This window comes from Aquila chrysaetos, chromosome 11, assembly GCF_900496995.4.
Source record: "Aquila chrysaetos chrysaetos chromosome 11, bAquChr1.4, whole genome shotgun sequence".
Taxonomy (NCBI): Eukaryota; Metazoa; Chordata; class Aves; order Accipitriformes; family Accipitridae; genus Aquila; species Aquila chrysaetos.
This window is the reverse complement of record NC_044014.1, coordinates 15,405,940-15,429,749: the sequence shown is the minus strand read 5'-3', so window position 1 is coordinate 15,429,749 and position 23,810 is coordinate 15,405,940. Positions and strand designations below refer to the sequence as shown.

The 23,810-nt window shown below is 39.4% G+C and overlaps 2 protein-coding genes across 9 annotated transcripts in view; both read right to left on the bottom strand.

Annotated features, from left to right (window-relative positions):
- Window positions 1–1,728, bottom strand: part of SEMA4G (semaphorin 4G) — a 29,675-nt gene extending 27,947 nt beyond the window's left edge. For 3 of the 5 annotated variants that reach the window (XM_030030299.1, XM_030030300.1, XM_030030301.1), the window contains exon 1: window positions 1,506–1,578. In XM_030030299.1, the coding sequence (XP_029886159.1) occupies window positions 1,506–1,568 (63 nt within the window). In that variant the 5' untranslated portion in view covers window positions 1,569–1,578. Of the gene's footprint in view, window positions 1–1,505; window positions 1,579–1,606 lie in introns of those variants that run through there. The other 2 variants (XM_030030304.2, XM_030030306.2) reach the window with 1 other exon arrangement.
- A 2,692-nt stretch (window positions 1,729–4,420) lies between these two features.
- Window positions 4,421–23,810, bottom strand: part of SLF2 (SMC5-SMC6 complex localization factor 2) — a 42,416-nt gene continuing 23,026 nt past the window's right edge. For all 4 annotated transcript variants that reach the window (XM_030030224.2, XM_030030221.2, XM_030030222.2 and 1 more), the window contains exons 6-20: window positions 22,956–23,038; window positions 21,895–22,008; window positions 21,454–21,621; window positions 19,538–19,640; window positions 18,022–18,097; window positions 16,099–16,240; window positions 15,532–15,640; window positions 14,171–14,347; window positions 13,512–13,609; window positions 12,981–13,068; window positions 12,344–12,466; window positions 11,458–11,535; window positions 9,846–9,932; window positions 8,383–8,451; window positions 4,421–7,237 (exon numbers count right to left, since the gene is read on the bottom strand). In XM_030030224.2, the coding sequence (XP_029886084.1) occupies window positions 7,202–7,237; window positions 8,383–8,451; window positions 9,846–9,932; window positions 11,458–11,535; window positions 12,344–12,466; window positions 12,981–13,068; window positions 13,512–13,609; window positions 14,171–14,347; window positions 15,532–15,640; window positions 16,099–16,240; window positions 18,022–18,097; window positions 19,538–19,640; window positions 21,454–21,621; window positions 21,895–22,008; window positions 22,956–23,038 (1,551 nt within the window). In that variant the 3' untranslated portion in view covers window positions 4,421–7,201. The remainder of the gene's footprint in view (window positions 7,238–8,382; window positions 8,452–9,845; window positions 9,933–11,457; window positions 11,536–12,343; window positions 12,467–12,980; window positions 13,069–13,511; window positions 13,610–14,170; window positions 14,348–15,531; window positions 15,641–16,098; window positions 16,241–18,021; window positions 18,098–19,537; window positions 19,641–21,453; window positions 21,622–21,894; window positions 22,009–22,955; window positions 23,039–23,810) is intronic.

Genomic DNA, 23,810 nt, shown 5'->3' with positions numbered 1-23,810 from the left:
GTGCAACCGCAGTGCTGATAGGCTTAGTAATAGTCCAAGGGATCCCAGGCAAAAGAAGAGCAGGGACATCGCTTAAATCTGCCTCGCACAGATTTATGTTCTATCCATTAAACCAGAGCTGCAAAACACATGTCCTTCCATGCCACCCTCCTCTCTGTGAAGGACAGCAGGGCACGAAAAACTTTGAAGGACTCCAAGCCTGGAAAGGGACCTTCAAGAACCGATCGCATTATTTCTGAAAAGCCACGAACAGTCAACCTCGACGGCTTTCCTTAAATCCTTTCAGCAAATAATGACCTCGATTGCCAAAAATGATCTGATAATGCAAAGGCAGTGAGAGATGTGCAGTGAGTCATCATCTCCCAAGCACGATGAACTCCCTCTTGTCTTTGCAATGACAGAAGCCACGCTCCCAGCTGGAGCGGGGTGAGGTTGCCCCCAAGAGGCAAATCTGACACAGCAACTAGAGGGAAAATGCTGAATTCTGTTATGAAAGTACCACAGAGGAAGGATTTTTTTAAAAATCTCCTCAGATGCTCTTATTTTTACTTCTCCCTAGCTGAAAACATCTATGGATGGGGTGGGAGGGGAGAGGAAGGAGGTCACCTTTGGCGTGTGGTTGGTTGGGTGTTATTGTGTTCTGCTGGAGCTCCTGAACCACACGACTTGTTTTCCTAGTCTTGCTTGCAGTGTCATTAGAAAGATCAAAAAAAGTCACTGGGTTTTCTTCAGCCACATGAGACATTTGATCCCATATACACCTTGCTAGGCTCCTTCAGAGCAATGGCTGGCAGCACCTTCAACAGCAACCTCTGTCTCAGGACTGAAAGGAGACGCGCTATCGTGGACACGACAGTTTGGAAACTGTGAGATGACATGACATGAAATCCTACAGCCATTCATGTAAAGCACACAGGCAGCCCACCACGCTGGTCCAAAATCCTAGCATCTTGCAGGGGGTAGATGAGCAGGACGGATGCCTGGGGTCTCTCCCCAGCACACACTCCACCCTCCAGGGATCAGCAGCCTGAAGCTTTCCCAGCCAGGGATGGCTGCTTTGATTTCATAGACCCTGATGGATTTTTCTGCTGCAAAATGCTCTTTGAACCTCTAAGCTTTTAGCATCCACAACATCCTGAGGCAAGCAGATCCCCAGCTCCTGTCTCCTTTTGTTGGCTTTGAGCCTTCCTGCTAATAAAAAAACTACAGAGTCTGAAACCAAATTACAGAGCACCATTGAATAACTTCTCTCTATTTACCCTTTTTTAGGCCATTTGATTGTCAAGCTCTCCATCTTGCTTTCTGACATTTCAATTATTTCCGAGCTGGAGAGATGCAGCCGACTTAAGGCCACTGCAATTTATTCCTGTCCTATACACACACATGCAGATTCCCTCCCAAAGGGCTAAACCTGTGATATAACCTAGAATTTAACCATTCCTGGAGCTGCTTTTCAGGAGGACACAGTTTAAATACCCCAGCTGAGATGCACCCAGGGTACTCACTGCTCCTGCGCCGGGCTCCTCATGGGTCCCCCTGACCCGCTCAGCCAGAGAACATTCCCGCATCCCCAGCACCAAGCCCCTGCCGCAGCACCCCAGCTTACTGTCAGCTCCGAACTGGAAGCGTCATCTCCAAAATGACTGTCGCACTGGCTCCTGCCAGACTCTTAATTATGAGGAAGGCTGACACAGTTTCTCAGCAAAGGGCGTTCGTGTACTGCAGGGAAAAACAGAATGAGGGCAAGAGGAAAAATGGGCTAATAAGAGAAAAACCAACGGAGGGAAAAACACGTTGTGCTGTGCAAGCCTTACCATAACAATGCTGGAGCCCAAAATAATGAAAAAAAAATAGGTTAGTACACAGGGGAGGCAGGCAGCGCTCCACAAACTTGGAGAGCTGATACGCAGAGCAGCATCTCGGCATCCTCATCTGCCAGGCCTCTCCCCGCGGCTTGGGTTAGGGCAAAGGGCACAGGTTCAGTTTCCAGCACACAGATCAATGTGTCTGAGAGCCTGAATGATGCCGTCTGAAGAGCCCACGGCCACCCTGCATGATTTACACTGCCTTTATAAAAGTCCGCAGCGTGAATAAAGCATGAAACTTAATACCTAGCCATCCTCTCCCCACCACCAACCCTGGCAGCTTTAAGCCATTATTTTTACTCCAGCCGCAGCCTGGTGGTGAGCCTGGAAAGGAAAGGGACCCCCCTGCTCCTGCCTGCGCTCCGAGAGCCAGAACTTTCATCTCCAAGCAGGCTTTGAGAGAAGAGAGCCTGAGACCCAGAACCAAAGCCACGGAGCCTGCAAACTGAGCCCCAGCTCACAGCACTCACTGCTCGGGTGAAGGATGCTCGCCCAGTAGCACAAAAGCAGCAAAAATCTATTTACCCTTCCTGCTTTCCTCTGCGAAAGGGAAGGAGCATCGCTCGGCGGGCTTCAGGCAGCTGCAGCGGTGAATGCAAACCCAAAGGGAAGCACTGGGAGAAGGGTGTGTGAGAACGGCCCCGTATCCTGTGGCCAGGAGCCCTCCCCTACACACCATACAGGCCAAACCTGCCTTGAAAAGCTTTAGGTCTCCCCCCAGGCTGATGGCAAAGACGCTTTGATGACAATGAAGGGAAGAATTCCAGTTGAGTTTCCATCCCCTCCCCTATGACCTCCCTATAGGGAACTGGGAGGCAGCAGGGAAGCTGGAGATGAAACATTAGCAGCAGCTCACCACACAGAGAAACGGGAGGCATTCAAAAAAGTACAACATATCTGAATGCCACTTAAAAGTCATCTGAAAACACATCTTAACCAGCAGCCTGCAAGCATGGTGACCAGCTTTCAGCATCCAGACCAAAATATCAAGATGGGAGGATGTGAATGTTTTTCTTCTCTCACCACCCAGCCCTACTTTTGATACCAGATAAAATATTCCCTTTCAAATTCCTTACTGCAAAGGCGAAGAAGTGCTGGCTGAAAAAAGCAGCAGTCAGGCAACACTAAAAGCACCTCTGCAAGGAGAAGCCCTTCGAGGAATTTACTTTCTCTAGGATCCTCCCCATCAGCAGCCCACACTGTTCCCCAGCACTGAAAGCCCTTTTCAACACTAGATAAGAAGGGGCCCCACCAGTAAAGCTGGCAAAACATCTACAAGGCAAAACATCTCGGTAATTCACAGCCCGGGGGGGAAGATGGGAAAATGGCAATTTGAACGTCATTAAGAGCGTTCTGATAACTTAAACCACAAGGAATGAGCTAAATCCACTAATGATTGTCTGACCTCTCTGGGGCAGCTCCTTTGGAGCTCCAGGGGAGGATCCCACAGCAGCTGCCTAGGCTCCTACAAGCTCATCAAGCCTCTTCTCCAACCCACACCAGCCAGTCCTGAGAGCCTTTTCTCTTTTTCAGGATACAGAAACAAGCACCAAGATGTCAGCGCCAACAGCTGCCCCTGTGGCAGAGTAGGTTATTTCCCACTGGGGGAACCTTGGGCAAGAAGAAGTTTCTCAAGAGTCCATAAGCCCAAGGAATGAGCCCCCAGAAGAATTAGGAGGGTCATCTCCAGCAGCACCCTTTCTGACTTGCCCCTTCCAGTGGCACACAAACTCCAGAAGCCAGTGGAAGGAAAACCAAACAAAACAACCAACCAACAAAACAAACCACAAACCCAAGCCAGGGATACTATGCTATACATACAGTTCTCCTGGGAAAGAAGAAAAAACAAACATACAAGACCAGTGTTAATACTGTGGCTTGAAGTATTCCTGCTAGCGACAGGGTCAGCAGAAGAATCCTCTTTGTAACCCAACTACCCAGAAGTACTTGCTTCAATCTCCCAAGAGATAGCGTAGTCTCTCTCGCAGCCCACGTGCCTAGTGTCCACCCCTGGGCTAGGCCATCGCTGAGACCCAGAGCTGGCTGCTAGAGGATGCTAAGCACAGGCACCTTTGATGGACACAGACCTGGCTTGTCTCTGCTCAGAAAATTAGCACCGCAGTATCCATCCCTCGTTATTAAAAAAAGGTCGTCTTCCACACTGAAATGCCATGTGATAGGACTTCAGAGGTAGCAATCTCACCAGCTGCTCTGCCAGCAATAATGGCGCACTTCACATGTTTGTTCCAGTCATCTGCTTTTCCCAAAGATATTATCAACTCAAGTATCAGCTTTGGGGACTTCAGAGAGTTCCTGCAGCCACTGCATCAATGAAGCACACATGTCCGACTGACCTTCAGCCAGACCTACCTGCAAGTCATTAATCACTTCTGAAATCCCCATCCATTACCAAGTTCCACAACAGAACGGTGAAAATACGAGATGTGCAAATAGTTTCACTGGCAGGTTTCTTAAAAAAAGCTTCTAGCTTTAAGTTGAAGCCATACAGAGGCTTGTCAGAAAATTTAAAAAACAAAGGCAAAGAGCCACAAATGTATATTTTATAGTCAGCCTTTAATTTTTTGTCTGTGATTACTGCAATAAAGTGCACCTAATTTCACATGAAATGAGATAACATAGCTCTTAATACAGCCAACATAATATCAAAAGATAAACCTCAGTGCAAAATGCTTATCTGAAGACACCCAAAGCAGTTAAGACATTTACCGTGCAAACAGCCTTTTCCAATGCACGTAACTTCTGGCTGGGGGCCAGAAAATGAGTTGGCAAAACACAACAGCAGCAGGTTTGCTATTTCATTTCCAGGAGTCCTGAAGCAGTGCTCAGCTCAGCAGTCCCTTGTAAAGACTGCAGCGATGCTTTGGGTTCATCTCTGTAAGGATACTGATGAGCTCCAATTCAACCCACGTCTAGACTTAAGCAACTGGGGAATTACTACTCAGCTACAAAACAGATGGAAGAAAAGTCCAGACAAAGCAGGAGGGGGAGAGAGAGGGAAAATGTCAGAATGTATACACAGGCATTAAGCATGAATACACAGGACTGGCTGAGCTAAGAATGATTTCAAGACTTTCTCCATTTATAGTAAGCTAATCAGCTGTGAACCTAAGAATTACAACATGTGCTGTAAGACCAAAATAAGACCCGCAGCCCTTTTTTTGTGAAACAGAGCTGAGGCATGCCCATTTTGTCCAGGGACATTTAATTAGAAAAGCATGTCTAGTTTTATTTTTTCATTGTTCTATTAAATAGAAGTAAGTATCAAAGTGGTTATTTAATCCGGAAAAAAGCCTCAGCAGTTTCAATGTGTTTTGAACTGCAGTACAAAAGCTGTCTAAAACCCTCCCCTTTCCTTCTCCAAAATATACAGGACAGCAACTTCAACTTTACATAGTAAGAAAATATATACACATTACATACAATAAACATATTCTGCAATTTTTTTAAACTTTATACAACATTAGTGAGAAAAAATATAAACATTAATAAAATTAACATACAATATATTCAACACAGTAAGCAACTGCTACCAGAGGGAAGGTTGTATCAAACACTATCAAAGACAGGCAGAGCAAAGGATGGCATTGCCATACCTATGTAACACCACGTAATTTTTTTTTTTAGCCTAAAGCAGTTCTATTGCCAAACAAAGATACCCTTTGAGGTAGATTCTTCCAATTCTTCAATAACACGTTGAGATTAAAAATGGGGATTTTTTTTTTTTTTTTTTCCCCCCCCCTGAACAATGCCACGAGCATAACTTTTGTTTGAACAAAGATAAGCCGATTATCCTGTGAAGGGCACAGAGATGCTGCAGTCTTAGGCTAACTCTCTAACACTTGAAATGAAATACAAGACATTTAACAGGAATTTGCAAATAAAATACCTTCCCTGTAAGACATGTGTCCATTCTCTAGCAGTTCCTTTATATGTAATATACATACTTAAATTTGAAGGGTGTTTTTTGGTTTTTGGATTGGGGCAGGGGTTTGAGCCTTATTTTACATTCTCATCTTGGAAAGTTGTAAGGAATTTATCATACAAGACAGGATAATCTACAAAAATTAAGAGGAAACGGTATTATAAAATGGACATGTTACTAAAAATCTCACTTGTTAAGGGAATCCCAGTTGGTGCTTCTACCCAATACCCTAACTTTCTCTTCATATCCTACAGAAAAACTACAGTGTAAGATTTAAATGACTGCACAGAGAACACAAAAGGAGATCACATTTTTCCTTTGATTATTTAACAAACAGCCCTTGGAGCTTTGCGCACATATTGTGTGTGGCAAGACTTCACACAAAGGAATTCAGGCTTTCTCAGTTTTTACATAGGTGGGCCAAATGCTCATCTCCTCAAATCTCCACTGAGCTGATATTTTAGGATTAGTATTTTCTCCATTTAGAGAAAGTTCTGAAGCCAGACAACAAATACAGATACATTGTTTCTTAAAGATCAGTACAACAATACTACTGGGGTAATAAGATCTCATTTATAACTTGGTCTTATAGAAACACTTCCTGTGCAGTCACATTCACTGCATAAATAAATTAATGCCTGAAGATGAGGAAGTTAAGATAAAATGAACGCATCACTGTAATAACAAATTCCTTTTTGTTATTTGATAAAACACAACCACAGAGCAAAGAAGCATCCACTTAACTTCTTTGGGCACAACCACTCTTAAGCTCTGTTTCCACCCTGAAGTGGACATGAGAGCAGTCACTTGTTCACATACAACTGCTGTATTTTGTAATTTTTAGAGTCATTGGATGGGCATACTAATTCTGCTTTGCAGATTAACATGTGCAGGCAATTCTGTTATTCAGCCCCGTTCTGAACCACTTCCTCACCTGTTCACAACAGGGAAGGTCTAACACTCTCTGAACTCACATTCCATGTCATAGGGCAGTTCTTTCCCAGCCACCCTAAAACAATGGTTGCAGGTGTGTGCTGGTAAGGAAACGAACACATACAGTTTTCAAATATGTCTTGTGATTAACAATGGAAACAAGAAAACTTCCCTCAGCTTTCAATATGATAAAATATTTCTAGCCATTTCAGACAGGGCTATAGAAATAGCCGGGTTTTTTTCAGTTTACCCACTTCAATTTTTCAGAAGTTGTGTATTTGTAGTAAAAGCAACGTTAATCAAATTAGATCCTTGTGTTTCTAGTATTTGCTTGAATGAAGCCCAAGTTTTAACTCGGGTGACTGATTTCTTCTGTTCCAACCAAGGTGAAGCTCCATTCATTCTACATCTTCCTTGGTTTCAGAGTTTTTCTATTATTTTCCCTGAACTAGGCAAGATTTCATGAATCTGGTTCCCAGAAGTCATGCAGTTTTCCCTGAAGAGTAAAAGCAAAGTAGTAAACAAGTCAGAAAAACAATGATAGAAGAGTAGAGTAGGCAAGTGCTTAGCTTGAGATCACAACAATGAGTTGCAAGTCCCTAGAATTTTATTCTGAAACACTTGCCAGTTTCTCCATATGTGAATCAACACCAAATATCTCTGAAAAAACAACTCTGAAAGAGCAGCATCACTACCAACTTCCAATTGCTAAGTAGCTTCTGCAGCCATGTGTTACTGTCTAATTCCCTTCCCCCTCTATAACAAGAAATGTCACACGAACTACAAACGATGTCTTTTTTGCACACTGCTGGGAGCCATTAGTAGTCTTTACAGACAAATGGTTGATTACACAATTTTTAACTCAAATCGATACTAAGCATGTATGTATAATTTAAATTTTATGTAAGTGATACACTACATTACCGGAAAGATAAGCTTTTCCAAGACAGGTAGCTTTATATTCCAAGACAGGACTCAAACAGTTGGTCTGATCTCATTACAAAAGAAACCTTACAACCCTAGACTGGAAGAAACAGCTCTGAACTCTGGGTTTCAGTAGAAATTATCCACCTGTTCCATCAAGGCCAGCTAGGTATCATGAAGGCAAATATTACTGAGAGACTAATAACGACGCTATTTACTATGAGCATGAAAGGCTTTTCCTAATCATTGCATAAAATTCTACACGTTCAAAGGGGGAGGAGTTATCAAGAGCCGTTAAACATATGTGGATAGAACCTTGGACTCAAGTAGTCTCGAAGTCACACACTGCCAGACCATGGCAGGAAGTGATTAACTGCATTCCTGCCCCATCGTCCTTTTCAAAGCATCTGGTAATAACTATAATCAGAGTCAGGCCCTGTGACTTGACTCAGTACTAGCATTTTAGTGTATTATGCAAGCCATTTACAAAAGCAGCACTTTTAAAGATAAAGATGAAATCTTGGTTTTACTGAAGCCAGCAAAGTAAGAATTTTAATTAAAATCTATTCTAATACATCTAAGTGTATTCCATAGCCATGCCATTTATGAAGAAAAAAAAAAAACTCTTTAAAAGAATATGCTGTTTTCAAATGCTAAAAACAAGTGAGTTAAATGCACCCTGCAATATGAAAAAGAGAGAAGGTTTCATTACAGTACCTGAGTAGGCCGAGTGGTTTGTATTGAATCTTGCCATTTGCCGTATATCCTAGCAACTAAGTCTTTTACCTGCAAATTCAGTTTGATTAGTTTAGCCATTTATGTTAAAAAAAAACCAAAATCATACCCCCTGTCTCCACCCCAACCCCCAAACCCATAAAACCCCAGATAACCCAACACCCAAGGTTTACTGAGAGGGAACAATTTTACAGCTGGCACAAAGTATCACCACCTCAACTCCAACCAGATCCCTGTAATTTGGGACTCTGAATTCAAAGTCACATACTCTACGCAAACAAGTTACAGGCACTTGACTGCCCGTGTTAAGTGTTTGGAATCACCATAAAAGCCTCTGGCCTCCCAAACACCCACCTCATCCTTCGGGTGAGTTAGGTTTGTTACACAAGTCTGATTGTACCTAGAAAAGTTGCCTGCAACTGCAGTCACAAAAGCCAACTATGCAGCACTGTCTGCTTCTGAAATGAATTCATCATTCATAAAACTGTGCTTTTTCATAACCAATCACATGCAGGTGTTTAATCCAAGCCATTCAGAACAGAGATTTGCTTCATATGCTGTGTTAAAACCCAGCACAGTGGCATCCTCTGGAAGTTACTGTACTATTACACAAATAAAGTGAGGGGGAAAAACAGAGTAAGATTTTCCCCTCTCAGTGCAAGGGCAATAGAAACAAAAGTGAAAGTGACTCGAGATACAAAAATCCAAGGCAAGAGTAATTAACTTGTTAAAAGGATCCACGCTCTACTAATCTGGCTGAATAAAAAAAGAAAAATCTTCTCAAGAGGTAAGGATGCATACAACTGCAAAAGTTTGATTTAAAACTGAAGAAGCCAAGGCTTTTCAAAGCTGGGGTCGGTCACTTTATCATCACTGATCTGATTTGGCTTGCTACGACAGCATGCAAAGCATTAAAGTCACAAAATTAGGACTATCATTAGTAAGCCCCACACCACAATGCAAATGAAAGGCAATTATCTAAGCTTGATGCTACATCACACACAGTTGGCTTAAATCCACAACATTTTTAACTAACTCATTAATTTGAAAATAAAACAGAGACACATGCAAGATAGGCTGGTTTTTCAGTAGTCTGTATCCTGCCCTGCAGGTAGCCCCTGCTCTTAAAAGTTGAGTCAACTATCAGTAACTGCCAGGAAAAGAAATAGAGCAACTCTGTGGGTTGCCTGGCTAAAACGCAGGCAAGCTCGCATTTTACAGTTGTTAAGAGTCCTGTTGTTAGCAAAAAGAGTATTTTCAGTGCATTAGAATGGGCATATACTTACATATTTGCAAAGACATGATGCAGACAGAGAAACCAGGAAAAAAAGCAAACCCATGAGGAACTCTTAGAATTTCCAGGGCTGGGATGAGGAACAACACACAACAAGAACACAAAAAACCACCCCAAAACAAACAAAAACCCCCAAACTTACATGCCTTACCTTAGTTCGATAAAACAGCCTTGCATCTTCCCTAATATCACATTTTATGTGCTTATCTAAGGCACTGCAAAGCTTCAGTAAGTGTTGCTAAATAAAGACAAAAGTGTACAGCTATTTAAATCCTCCACGTCAAAACTAAAAGCTTTCTTCAAATATTACTTCAATTTAAAAATTATATGCTTCAGTTTGAATTTTTCTCAGAAACATACAGTAAGGAAGGGGGAAAAGAAAGAACATAAGATCACAACATCCTCTATCAGTTGCTTGTATGCACCTGGTAAACCAGGTCTAAGAGCTTTAAAAAGTAGTTTCAAGGATGACTCAGGTCATTTTCTTTTGTAGGAATTGTCTGAGCAGGTAAAACATATCCAAGGTTTATGCACTGATCTTTTATTTCTCTCTAAATTTCTGATTACTTTAATAAAGCAGTTTCGCAACTTCATAATCTCTTCATAATGGCTCCCAAGATCTTTCACATTCTGTCAATTTCTTCATAAAATTCCTGTTTGCAATCCCTCACTGAACACCTGCAAAGAGGCTCTGCTTTGCAGAACAGGTGAGACACGCTGAAATTCTACTCACAAACATTTGCTGGTGTCTCAAGGCCATGACAATTTACCCCATGTAACTGGAAGAGGACCAGAAATGAAATAGTTATATTGATTTTATACAAAGTCTAGCCTGCACAATATTCAGCCACACCCCTCTTGCCACTTGATGGCTAACAGGTCAGTGAATAATGGACTCTTTCTTCATGAAGAAATACAGAGACATTAAAAAAAAATATAAAAAAAGATCAAGTTCTCCACAAATCTTCATGAAGGCAGTTGTAAAAAACAAATCCCAAAAGATCATCACAATATAATTATTTTCTTTACCACATACGGTTTTGTTTCAGATTATACTCTGTGATTATCTTTTTGCATTGAGTAGGAAACTGAGACACTTAAGCCCTGAAATGTAACCAAACATTACTGCTTTACTTCTCTCAAACAGTTCATGACAGATTTCTTAAAAGCCAGCAGTGATTCCATGGGGCAGAAGGTGTACACAAACACCTTGCAGTAAATGATCACAGAAATCTGAATAGGATTACTGAAAGGCTAAGCAGAAGGTATTACTTAACAGATGTTCACATCACATGGCACAAAGGAACTATCACTACAGAGAACAGAAGAGATACGGTCCTAGCTTTCACTTGTTGCATGGCTGCACTCCAGCACAGAAAACCGTGATGCGTTTGAACATATTTTACTGGGTGTTTTCAAAGTGGTTTTCTTCTAGACTGAAAAATTTCAACCTTACTTCAAGAGTTCATAGGATCATTGAACTTCTTAGAATTTCCGTGTTGAGTTAATCTCCAGTTACTTTCTGAGAAAGATTAACAAAATAAATGTCTGCTGATCCACAGCCTTATGTTTTGAGGTAGTTCCATCTGCAGAAATGCAGAGAAAGCTCTTCTACATTTACTTTGCCCCAGAACAAAAGTTTCCCCCAGTGCTATTATCCACTGGTGATCTTCCATCACATGATAGCTCTTACCAAAATAGACCAAGTGTGCATGATAAATAGTCTTTTAAAATCTAAAGATCTAGCCACTGAAGTTACTCACCCTTTGATTAGAATTTACAACATCAAAGAAACTAGCTTCACTGACTAGATGAAGGAGGATGTAGATTAGGTAGTATGCCTGGAGAGAAATCAAAAGAGCTTTAGCAGTCAATCATAACTCTTCACATCTAGATACAGCACTATCTTTGCTTTCTGGAATGATTCTTCCAATGGCCAGATCAATGGACAAGTATGTCTACACATTTGCCTAAATAACTAATTTGAAACACTACATTCATATATTAGAAACATTTTAAAACACTGGTTTAAGTTACCTAAGTAACCTACAAAACTTTCTGTAGTTTTAATTACTGAAAATTAAATTCAGCAGTTGGTTTTATTTTCCCATCATCTACATCAAGGTCAAAAGCAAGGTCAAAATACTTGCTAAGAGATCTCCATGATAGTCTCAAATAACCAAACCAATATTCAATTTTTGGATGGATGGAAATACAAAATCTTTCTAATACTTGTTTATGAGAAAAGATTCATAAATCTCTTTCTGAAGCCTGCAGGTGAAGGTCTGGCTCAGCCTCAAACAGTTTCCACTGATTACATCAGAAGGGAGGGAGGATGGTCTTCTGATTACAGAAGACAGGACTCAAGACATCCATGTGACTTAGCCATTCAGAAAATCTGATGATTTCCCTGTTTGTAAAACAGCCTAATACAGCTTCCTCTGTCACATGCTACTTCTTTCCTTCCTCCATGACTATAACCAAAATTGAACACAAGTAGTATTTTAACAGATGAACAGCAACAAAATAGTGTATGTACAGTTTCATGTACAGAACTGTCCTCAGTTAACAGAAATTAAAAGAAACATTCTCAAAATTGTAGAAGGCGCATAAAAAGACAAATGCAAAAAAGCACTATCAGCTATATACCTCCTGTTCTAGTTTTGTATGAAGGTAGTCTCCAGCAGCATTCTGCTGCTCCAGTCCTTCTCTCATCTTCTTTAGTAGATTAGAAGGTTTCATGTACACCACAAAATGATGCAGAAGAGACATCTACAGATACAAGCATTAAGAAATTGGAGTGGTTTACTGGCAATAGAAAATTGGAAACCTAGTGCCACTACAATATTATTTGTCCACTAAGACAAGAACATAAAGGGGATTTTTAATTAAAATGGAAGTTTTCATGCTTTGGGTAATTTTTGACTATTCACATACTGAAGTGTTTGTATGTTGCCTCAATAAAAAAAAAAATCAACCCTAGGAAAACAAAGAGTGACTCTACATGAACACAAAAGGAAGACTGAAAGAAGCATAGGCCTCTTTCCAACGTCCAAAATGAATGTTTAGGCACATAAACAATAATGCACTCACAAGCTGCAGAACATGCAGGTTACACACATGTGCAAATATACTTCTAATACTAATCTAAACTAAAAATTACTAATTGGTCATTTTGCAAGGTTCCTGGAAATAGGCTTACAGTATTAAAACATAAAACACAAAAAATAATATACGTGTTTTCTAAACTTTCAAATTATACAAATACAACACATATATGCAGTACCTGCTTGTCACTGTCATCAGGTATTTCTATATGCTTTTTATTAAGAAGCTTTGAAATTATCAGTAGGCTAAGACGTCTTCTTACTTCCCTGAAAAACAAAAAAGTTTCTTTCCCAGAGAATTTCTTAAATCCACGCTGTTTCTACAAAGTATATGAGGCTATGCATGGCTTCCCTAGACATAAACTTGCCTACAACTATTAAATTGGATTCTCTCAATATAGGTGCTATTAAACTAGTAAAGAGACTAGTAAAATGTAAGTACCCTTATCTCATTGCAGCTTTTCTTCTGCACAAATAAACACTAGATGCTTGCCTCCAAGCCTGAAATTGAGCATCCAATTCATTCTCCTCAGATACATTATAATTTATTAATTTCAAAGATATAGAACACCTAACAGATTAACACTTAAAAGCAGACATGAATCACCCAAAGAAAATTTAATACCTATTGCATTTATCAGACTTTGTGCTTATACAAATAAATTAGCTGTTAATGATACTACATATTTCTGATTTTACAGTGTCATTACCGTCCACGTATTATCCAGCTAGGCACCAGCTGAACTAGCCACAGGAGATTATGGTGATGAGTGGAGAGTTCACTCACTGCCAGGCAGAGCTCGGGCATCTTTAAAACAACAACAACAAAAGTCCCCATACTGAAGAATGGATATGGTGGGCATTTGTTTTATTTGCAAAGGAGTACACATCTACTCCCTAGAAACATACAGAGCATAAACATTAAAAGGAATTGATCTAATAAGAAATGATGTGCATAAAGGTATTTCTGCATTGCACCTGTAGTTAAGTCTACTAAATACTATTTTATAGTAGGGTAGTTGAGATTAGATTGCTTTTAATGACATTTTATCAGCTTAGTGCAATCATTTCTTCAGAGAGCCATTTTAAACATACAGCTATTTTAGTAAATATAAGAGTAAGTTCAATACAACAGTTGCCTTGCAAAGAGGACAGGCAATCATAATGTTATGGGACAAAAACCCTCTCAGTATACCCACCCACCTCCTATATCTCACACAAATCCAAAACTCCCAATTTGTTCATATTACATTTTCAAGCAGTATTTTTCTGATACGTCAAGAAAAAAAATGAAAACTTCAGAAGTTTTTCTTGAAAATTAAGTTGCAGTTTCATAAATCTAGTACAAGGAAATTATTTATAAAGTTACCTTTGTATCCCAGTCTTTTATACTTATCAGAAGCTTTATGAAAAGGCACTGAAAATCCACCAAAGGAATTTGCTTTAACTGTTTCTCCAAGCTTATTTTAAATAGCAATAGAAGCAGCAGCAATATTTCTTGATCAGTGTATCCACCTTGAATTACTGTTGTACAGAAACCTAGAAACTTTAAAAGAAATAAAAAGCATTAAAATCTGAAATTGGGTTAGCTTATTTTAAAGTGGGATGAGAACTTAAGTTTTCCACCCTCACATTAAAATGCACCTCAAATGATATATTGTTCTTGCAACACCTGTGTACTAACATCTCCCCATCTGCCAGTAACTGCACTCTTTTGGTTTTTTTTTTGTTTGTTTGGGTTTTTTTTTTTAGTTTTTTTTAACAGACCTCCTAGAGGCTCATCTTTTGAACATGGCAATATTCCCTGGACATTACAGGAGTAGGGAAGATCTTTCTCCACTGCACAGACAATCCTCATCTAACTGAACAAAAGACTGACACTTTCTAAATACACAAGTAATACTGAAAACATAAATCAAGAGATTTTTCCCCACCCAAGCATTATCACATGGGTTACTTACAATATGGGATGTGTGTGTAAATGAGAACATAAATTTATCAAGATATATGTACCCTGTCTCTAGTGGAGATGCTCTGACTGCTTTCTCTTGAACTAAGTGATTTTACAGTTAAAAATCTCTAAAGAAATGATGTTAGGAAGATTTAAATACTTCCACAAGGAACTCTGAAATCAGTTATAAAGTCAGCATTTTCACCATACAACCTTTAATCAGAGAGAACTAGCCTGTGAGGTGTGACCAGCACTCATTCAGCCTACAGTCTCACAGGACACAGTGCATGGATCTAACAGCTCACTTCCACAGAAGAGTCAGTCACAGCTCTACCTGCCTTCCAGGAGCTCCCACCTCATTCACCTTGTGCTGCACAGGGACTGATCACATACCTCTGAGAGCTGCACTAACACACTGAAGCAGCATAAAACATACCACCCAACATCAACTCCCCTTCCCATTTCCACTGGAACACAGAAATGGATAGTTTTTTCTACACAAGGGAGCAGAGACGTTTGATGAAGTGCCACAGCTGGAAAAGGGAGGCAGCAGAACTGTGCAATTGTGAGTGAAGCCAATAGAAATCAGGAAACTTTAGAGACTGCAACGAGCCTGCAATAATATCTGATTCAGCAGAAACCCCAGGATAGCATCTACTCACAAAACATGCCCAGGAGTAGATTAAGACACCAGGGTTTTTGCTAAAAAACAGAACAAAGCAACACAACACACCCCACCCCCACAAAACCCCCTCCCAAAATAACTAGAGTTTTCTCACCTTAATCACATTGATTAAATTGTTTTCTGGTAGACTGAAGAAGGCTGGATTGGCAGAGGTTAGGTCTTCTCTTGGCTGATGTTTACTCACTGTTTCTTGCATCTGACTTCTAATAAAAGAGACACTAATCTGAGCAATAAATCAACAATTTAAAAGCCCACAAAGGCTTATTTGCATCAAACTGAAGAAAAAAAAACAAAACTCTGCACGATTCAAAATACCTTCAAATCAAAACAATTCTCAGTTACAGAGCACACACATCTATCTCAACTTGTAACCAATTACTTACAATTCTGCCCAGCTATTTAGGCAACAATTCTTGTAAACCTCTATTAGGAAGGTGCAGGACAAAGGACAAAGCTCTGGTTTGCTGAATCCTTACCTGTCAGGCATTGTCTGAAGTTCTGGTTTATTTACTCTTATGAAGACCTGAGCTGAGAATTTATAGAAGAGTATGGCTTGATGGAAGGGAAGGGAAATAAAGGAGAACCTTCTGATTCTACATTCTAAGCACAAGGCTTGCTTTCACAGGATCTAAGCAATAAATATCAAAAGGAAAACACTTACAAAATATCACACTCGTTAAAGTTGGGCTGAAGATGCTGCAATGGAAAGAGAGATCTAAACGCAACACCCATATTGACAAAAACAGCTGACACATCAGCTAGTGAAGGAATCCATGGTTTAGACTGTTCATCACTGATGGAAGCTACAAGTAAAAGACATGGAATGGATTAGTTTTAAATTTAGTTCTTAGCATTAGTTCCTTTTAAGGGAAAAAAGCTGAGCAGTCTGCATCAATTCTACCAGCTCTCATCTCAGAAGAGTTGGTACATTGAACAATATGCTTATTTTCAGAATGATGAGGGGAAAAAAAATAGTCTAACACGGTGTTTTATGCTAGAGAAACATGTTGCCTATGTAACAGGTGAATTATTTTAAAGTTCCACTCATTTTACCTCACAGCTCTCTTTCATCATAAACAGCAGAATAATCAGGGAGGCAATATTTACTTTTAAGAGGATACATAAATTACCATTCTGTGTAGGTACAGGCAAGAGGGTGTTATAGTGGGACTGCAGTAGAGCTAAATAAGATTTGAAAACAGGCAATGTTTCTAGAAAAGAAGTGCTAAACAGATGGAATTCACTTATTTGATAGAAGTAAGGAACAATGCTCATTGCAAAGAGGGCTGATTTGTATGATGACTTGTATCTGAAAGTCTGCAAACTGTACAGAGGATTCTCTATAGAACACTGAACTAGCAAGGAAACATCAAACTACACACAGTGTTTTCGAAACAATGACAGAAGTCACTAGAATTCTGAATTGGGTCAATTTTGTGTCTTAGACCTAAGTTTGTAAGAAAAAAACCAAATATAATGGAACATAACACTCAAGACACTGCAGCTTCAGATCCTGATGTTCAATTCGGTAACAAAAAAACCAAACCAAAACAAAAAAAAACCAACAAAAAAGATGCATCCTTAGTTAAGCACTGGAACAGAATGTCTCAGAATGGTTTAAAGACTCCACAGTTGGCAATTTTAAAGTGGGTAGACTACTTTCCAGGAACAACTGTAGCCTATTCGATCCTGCTCTGAAGTCAGAGATCTGCTGGGATCTCTCACAGCATTAATTCTTTGAATGCTTATTCATCAGCTTGAACTGTTCATTCAGAATCAAGCTTAGTATCAGCAAAGCACAAAATAAAGGAGGCTACGCTCCCTCTCATATCAGCTCACAGTCTGATTTCAAGCAAAATTCAAAATATGGGGTACAGTTTGGACAGACCTGAGCAAGTACTTCAAGAGAAACACATTACTTGAACAATGTTAACAGGCAGGCTTAAATGAATTAGTGACTTTTGATGGATCTGAATAAAGTGTGGACATGAAGAACATACAAAGGAACTTGTACTGGAGAAGTATTTGAGAGTACAGATGAAGGAAGGCAAAACACACAAGACATGAGCAGCAGTGTGGGCTGAAGCAGATCCTTGAAAGTGTTTTTGTGCAGGTGTATGATTCTCTTCACTTTTGCCATTTATCTAGAAAGTAAACTACGCAGTGCTACATACTGGGTATGACTATGTGAAAAACATCTTGTAGTCCTTAAGCTATGAAATGAATGTCTGCATCTTCCAGAGTAAGAGATGGAAAGGAGAATATACTTCTTAGCAGACTGGGCTCCTCTTCAGGTCAATTCTATTTGTGAAATAACAGAAGTGAGTTTAAAAGGCGCTGTACCAGATGCACTGCTTTGCAAATACATGCCAGGACCACGTCCTGTGGTACAGCTTGCACACACTCAGTGAAGAATAACTCCTAGCATTTGAGCATTACGTAAGTAACAGAAGAGCCTAAATTCATGCCAAAAGTCACAGAACAGAGCCAGTGCCTTTTAATTCCTCCCCAATACCTTTCTATACTTAACAGAAGGGAAATGCCTTCATTCAGGTGGTCAGTTTTCCATCCTTCAAATACTCACCATTTTTTAGTGTTATCTCCATCAACCTGTCTAAAATCTGGGTGGAAACAAAATAGTCAGGATGAACAGACATCATCTGTGGAGAGAAAAGAAGCTACATGTCAAACACCAAGTTGCATGATGGCATCAGTTTTCTTTTAATTAAAAAAGAATAAACCAACTCCTTGGTAAAATAAAATAAGAAACAGTAACAGAAAAAAATCCAACCCCAAAGCCTCTGTAAGCAAGATACACCAAAGGAGAACACCAAGAATATTGTGAATATTGATTATTTCAAGCAGTGCACAGATGCTATGAATACTTTAAAATTAATTATTTGCAATATCAGAATGCTGTAAACCCATGTTTAATCTGTTGGTTCATACGAAGGTACTGAGGGTTAAGAGAATGGCAAGTATCATGTATCCCTTTGGAACCTATTTGCATCTGTTATCAAATTGGACTCCTTGATGGGGAGCGGGGGCAACAGAGTTAACTACAACCTTGCCCAGCCATGGGCAAGTTGAGCATAAGCAATACTAAACTGAAACAATGAATCCTTAGTTTTTCTTAGAACTGTTTAACTACAAAAACACAACTATGAAGTACAGTTCAGGTTTCTTGAAGCACTTCACTAGCCCAGCAAAAAACCTCTTCTTTTTCTCCCCCAAGTGCTTTACAGTTTCCTGCTCTGTAAGTGAGCTGAATTGGCTCACACTTCCTCCTTATTAGAGGAACACCAGGGCTCACAGAAGGGGTGGAAGGCAATTTTTTACTGGCTGGAGGGAAGGACATGCAGGAGCAAAACATTTTGCTTTCGGCAAAAGCACAAAGCCAGTCAACAGACCCAGGCTGCAATTTCACAGGCAGTCCAGGTTTTTTCAGGCACAGTTAGAATGTGGTAAATAATAATAGAATGGAGATTAGAAAGGGGTGTTTTTATGAGTAACAGAACAAGGTAAATTCCTGGGGATTTAGACATGGACACAGACATATACAAAACAGACAGACACCACATTTCCTTGAGAATAGCTCCAGACTTTTTCCTGAGTCATAATGCACATCAACCTTTTCCAAATGAGAATTATCTGATAATGCAGGTATCTCTGATGATTTAGAAGGTGATACTTTGCACTTGTGCATAATGCAGCATGTACTTTAAGGGTAGAAGGAAATAAGATTAACATTTGCTTGTGATTTGGCTCACACTATTATATCCTGAAGTCTCTTCTCACCTAGCATGTACTGTACCCTTTTCAAATGCAGTAATACGTATGAAGATGGACAGGGACGTGCAGCTTTGCAGTCACTCAGAAAGTGTGGAGAAAAAGCTGCCCCTAGTGTTCTACCCCTAGTGACAATCAAAGTAGTTCAGACTGGAGAACAAATCAGAACTTAGAAAGAAAGATTTTTTGATGCAAAAGTTGTTAACCAACAGATTCACAAACTTGTTCTGATTATTCCTGCTACAACTGGCTTCCAGGAAGAATATACACAGTATAACTGCAGTTTAACTGCATGAATAGTATAGACTTACCTGGAAAAGCCACTTTAGAATTGGTACGGGACACAAGACACAACCGTAAGCAGAACTTAGAAAACCATTAATAGCTAAAGAAAGCTGCTGTGTTACACTAGAACTGTAAGACAAAGATGGGGGTGGGGAAAGAGGAGAAAAATCAATTAGTGGTTGAACCAGCACTTTCACAAAAGCGTAAGAACCTCCCCACCCCTCAGATCACCATCAACAGCAAACAAAGATCTGAACATCCAAAACAGATGTTATTCTTATGCTCTCACCTATGTGAAATACTATAGTAATTCAACCTCCTTTGTTATTTACAACTATCTTTTTCTCCAGAATGCCATACTATATAATTTGGAAACATTTGTATTATTAGAGAACAATAGCTTCAAACATTGATCTACACTATTGCACAATGAACCATCATGCCTGTCTACACAGATGGACTGCTATGCTCAATGAGACCAGTGAATAAGACTTTTTACTGTCCAATGACCTTTACGTACACTCTTAGAAGACAAAAATCTTTGTTTGAAATTTTTACAATAATCTTTTAAATATATAGTCTGAAGGCAAACTAAAGCAATTAAAATCAAACAGTCTAATCTCACTGTGCAAATTTGTGAGGTGCAAAAAGTAGCTGTTGGAAGAACAGAAAATATGTCATTTTTATTACTGAATTATTTTAGCGTCAGTCTTCTTTAGAAAGTCAGGTATGTCATAAGCAGCCGAATATGATATCCATTTTCTCCACATACCCTTCTTTAGTCTCTTCTATTCTCAGCATCTACTGAAACAGATAGCTCTGTTGAGAGATCTGTGTCCTAACTTCTCCATATACCCTTTATTTGTCTGACTGAGCAAGTGGCTAGGAAGACATCCATGTGCCAACTGGACAGCCAGTACATGCTAGCTGTGCCAACTGGGCAGAATGCATAAGCAATTATATCATAATTGCCTTCTGCAAGGGAAGATTCATTTAATTCTCATTCCTCCAGTCACTGACTTACAACATACTTTTGCAGTTTATATCCTTGTGATCTTCAAAACATATTAATAGAGGCCTGAAGCCAAAGGAGTATATCACAAACATCACTTCCTCAAGAGATGAGGAAAAGCCAGCCTCCTCCTCTTCACACCCACAATAGCACATACACATGGATACAAAATACTTTAAGATTAAATGAATTCTCTCAGTTTCACTGATGCAAGTTCGGAATAAAATGCCAACTGAAATAACCAGAATTTTTCAAGATTTGCACTTGTGGTATTAGGCAAGAATTTGTCCAGCTATTTGTCATCCGACAGCCTCACATACATAGTATACAAATCCCTATGAGTTACAGAACAGTTGTTTACATCCACACAGACACACTGATAGCTCAGTGACTGAATCTAACAGATGTCAGAAATTGTGACTTTCTGCAACCCTCATTAGGTGGAGCCTTAAGTCACAGGCCCATTCAGGACAAAAACATCTAAAAGTCTTTCAGCAAACATAATCCAACACCAGCAGGTCACAAATCAGTTCACCACAAAGGTCCTCTTCCTGTCTTGGGATAGTTAAGCTTTTGTTCATTATAACATTCCACTTCTGGATTTATCTTTCACAAACTGGTCAGATTATCAATGACAGCCCAACACAGTAGAAATATGGAAGAGGCCACAACACCTATTTTTTTCCCTTGTGTCTCATTTAAGATGTTTTTCAAGAATTCCAGAGGAGGAAAGAAGGGAAGCTTCAAGTAACAATTCACTGTTCTGTAAAGCTAACCTGGAAAAGAGAATTCCAGGGAAAGGGAGTCAGTCTTGCCTACTTAGTAAGACAGAGCTCATTCGCAGGCAAAGATACTATTTTATCTTAAAAACTGATAACACTGAAGAAAATTGTCCAAGTAAACACAACTGAGTGAAGAGGATATTCTTACCTAAAAAGGAGCTTTCCTATAGGATTTTGAGGGATGAAGTGAAAATTCCTCAAGTCTAGGTTATGTTGATTGAAGATTTTCCCAGAGGTTGATAAATCAAATATATCTTCTCCAGGGTGGTAGTCAGGTATGGCGTGAGCTACAACTGAAAATCTCTTTATAAACGCCCTGTAAAATTCAAAATTGCTTTTATGAATTTAAACATGGAAAGGCTATTTGCTGGTTGAGACAGTTATTTTCAGATGATGTGCACATCAGCCTTATGTGAAAGCTGAATTGTTAAAATACAATAATGTTGAAGAAAATCCACCCAACCCTGAAAGACGATAAAAATGGTTCATGTTAAACATATTAACAACAGATGGAAATAGAGAGAAAGATTAGAAAAAAAGGCTAGAAAAGTGAAGGATTAGATTTAATTAGTTTTGGAGTTGGAAGGACCTGTGTTCTTCTGAGAGATCTTCATCTCCACTGGCATTCTCATCTTCTCCATCTGAAGAATCAGCTTCCCTTCCTTGTATGTCTTCCTGTAACCGCTTTTCTAGTTCATCTACCCTGAAATAACAGTAGCAGCAGAACATATCATCACCATTTAGTATTTACAACAGAAGACAACAAAATTTAAGCTCTGAATGTGAACCCAGGAGTCAGTAGCCAATTACATATGGCAAAAGCAGGCAAGACATTGCATCTGTGTAATAAACAAGCATCTTGCTATTCCAAAATAAAAAGTGGATGTTACCCAAAACCTAATGAATTTCCAACAACACAATCAATCACTAGTTTGTCAGAGACAAATACACTCAACCAACTTCTGATAGTTTTTTGTAATTGCACAAAAGTTTCAACCTTCTGGTTGAAATTTTTTTTTTTTTTAAAAAAACTTCATACTAGTATTTTATTTGTTAAGTAGTATCAGTTATAGGAGTATTCACTACTCCATAATCAGTCAGCCCATAGTTACTAGGGTCAGATTCTTTAAGCAAAACAGTTAATCGCACATATACCCATCACCACCATTTGCCATTAGTACATATACCGCATTACACCTTCTACCCAAAAGATCTTTTGCAAGAACACTCATTAGTTCTGTTTGCTGAACTGTGTTAACTACTCAGATACCAATAGTTTACACAACTTCGGAAACCAAAACTGAGCTACAAATGCCTTTGAAAAAAGTCAGTCTACATAAATACTATTTCATGACTGACTAGCAGCTGTTAGCTGGCTCAGTGACTTGTAAGAAGGCACCGGTAAATTTAGTCTGGCTCTTGAGGGGTAGACAGATGTATCACAAATCACTCTCTATTGCTTGTAAAGAGCCTGCCATTCAGCTTTTAGTTAAGCCACACTTGTAGGTCCCATCAGGTGTATGTTGGTGGCATCAGAAGGCAAAGTTTAGCTTGCTGCTACCCAAACTCCAGCAATTTCAGAGAGACAAGGTAAATCTAAGCATCCACAACTCCATCACAAATTTTTCAAAGCAGCTTTAAGAAACAAACCTTTTAGATTCTTCTTTCTCCTTTAAAAGATGTTCTAAGCTGTTCACATATGACACCTGGCTAACAACAGAAGGCTTAGAAAGCTGTAAATGAAATAGTGAGAAATTAAAAAAATACCACAAGCTATCAATTCATTATTAGACAATAAACAAAATCAAAATAGAAATCTCTTCCAATTTTAATGATATTTTATCTGAAATTAAAAACTCAAAGGAGACCCTGAAAAATAAGATGATTAACAGTTTAGGTTTCTCAATTTCTTGACAATTTTATATAATGGTCAAGTCTCTCTCAGTGATTAATTTAGAAATAACTGTGCTTCACGATGGATTGGAACAGCAAAGCAAGTCTCTGCTTCTCTCCCTGGGGCTGATCTCCAGCTAACCTTCACAAAGAGCATTAGCATCAGAAGCCTTTTACCTCACAGCTTTATTATTACCATCCACCAAGACCCTGGGAATCCCCATTCTCATGCATGAGACAAGAAACTCCAAAAACAATTCAGTACCTCTATGTTACTTTCAGGATTCCCTAGAGGGCAAAGCACCAGTGTTTGCTAAATCACCTCCAAAATCATCAGTCAAAACAAAGCTTCCAATCAAAATCCTAATACAAACCCAGATTAAGAAGCTAATAAATAGAATTAAAAACCAAAACAACACACAATATCTTAACCACTAGCAAAATTAGTTTTCAGTAGCCAGTGTTTCATTCAGCTAGTAGCAGACAACACAGATTTGAAATCTTTTATCACCATAATTCGGTTCTTTGGACAAGCAGTGCCCTTCTGACACCACTTTCTTAAATTGCAAGCCTCTTACTAGTGACAAAGCTTCTTCCTATGAGCTCCTTCAT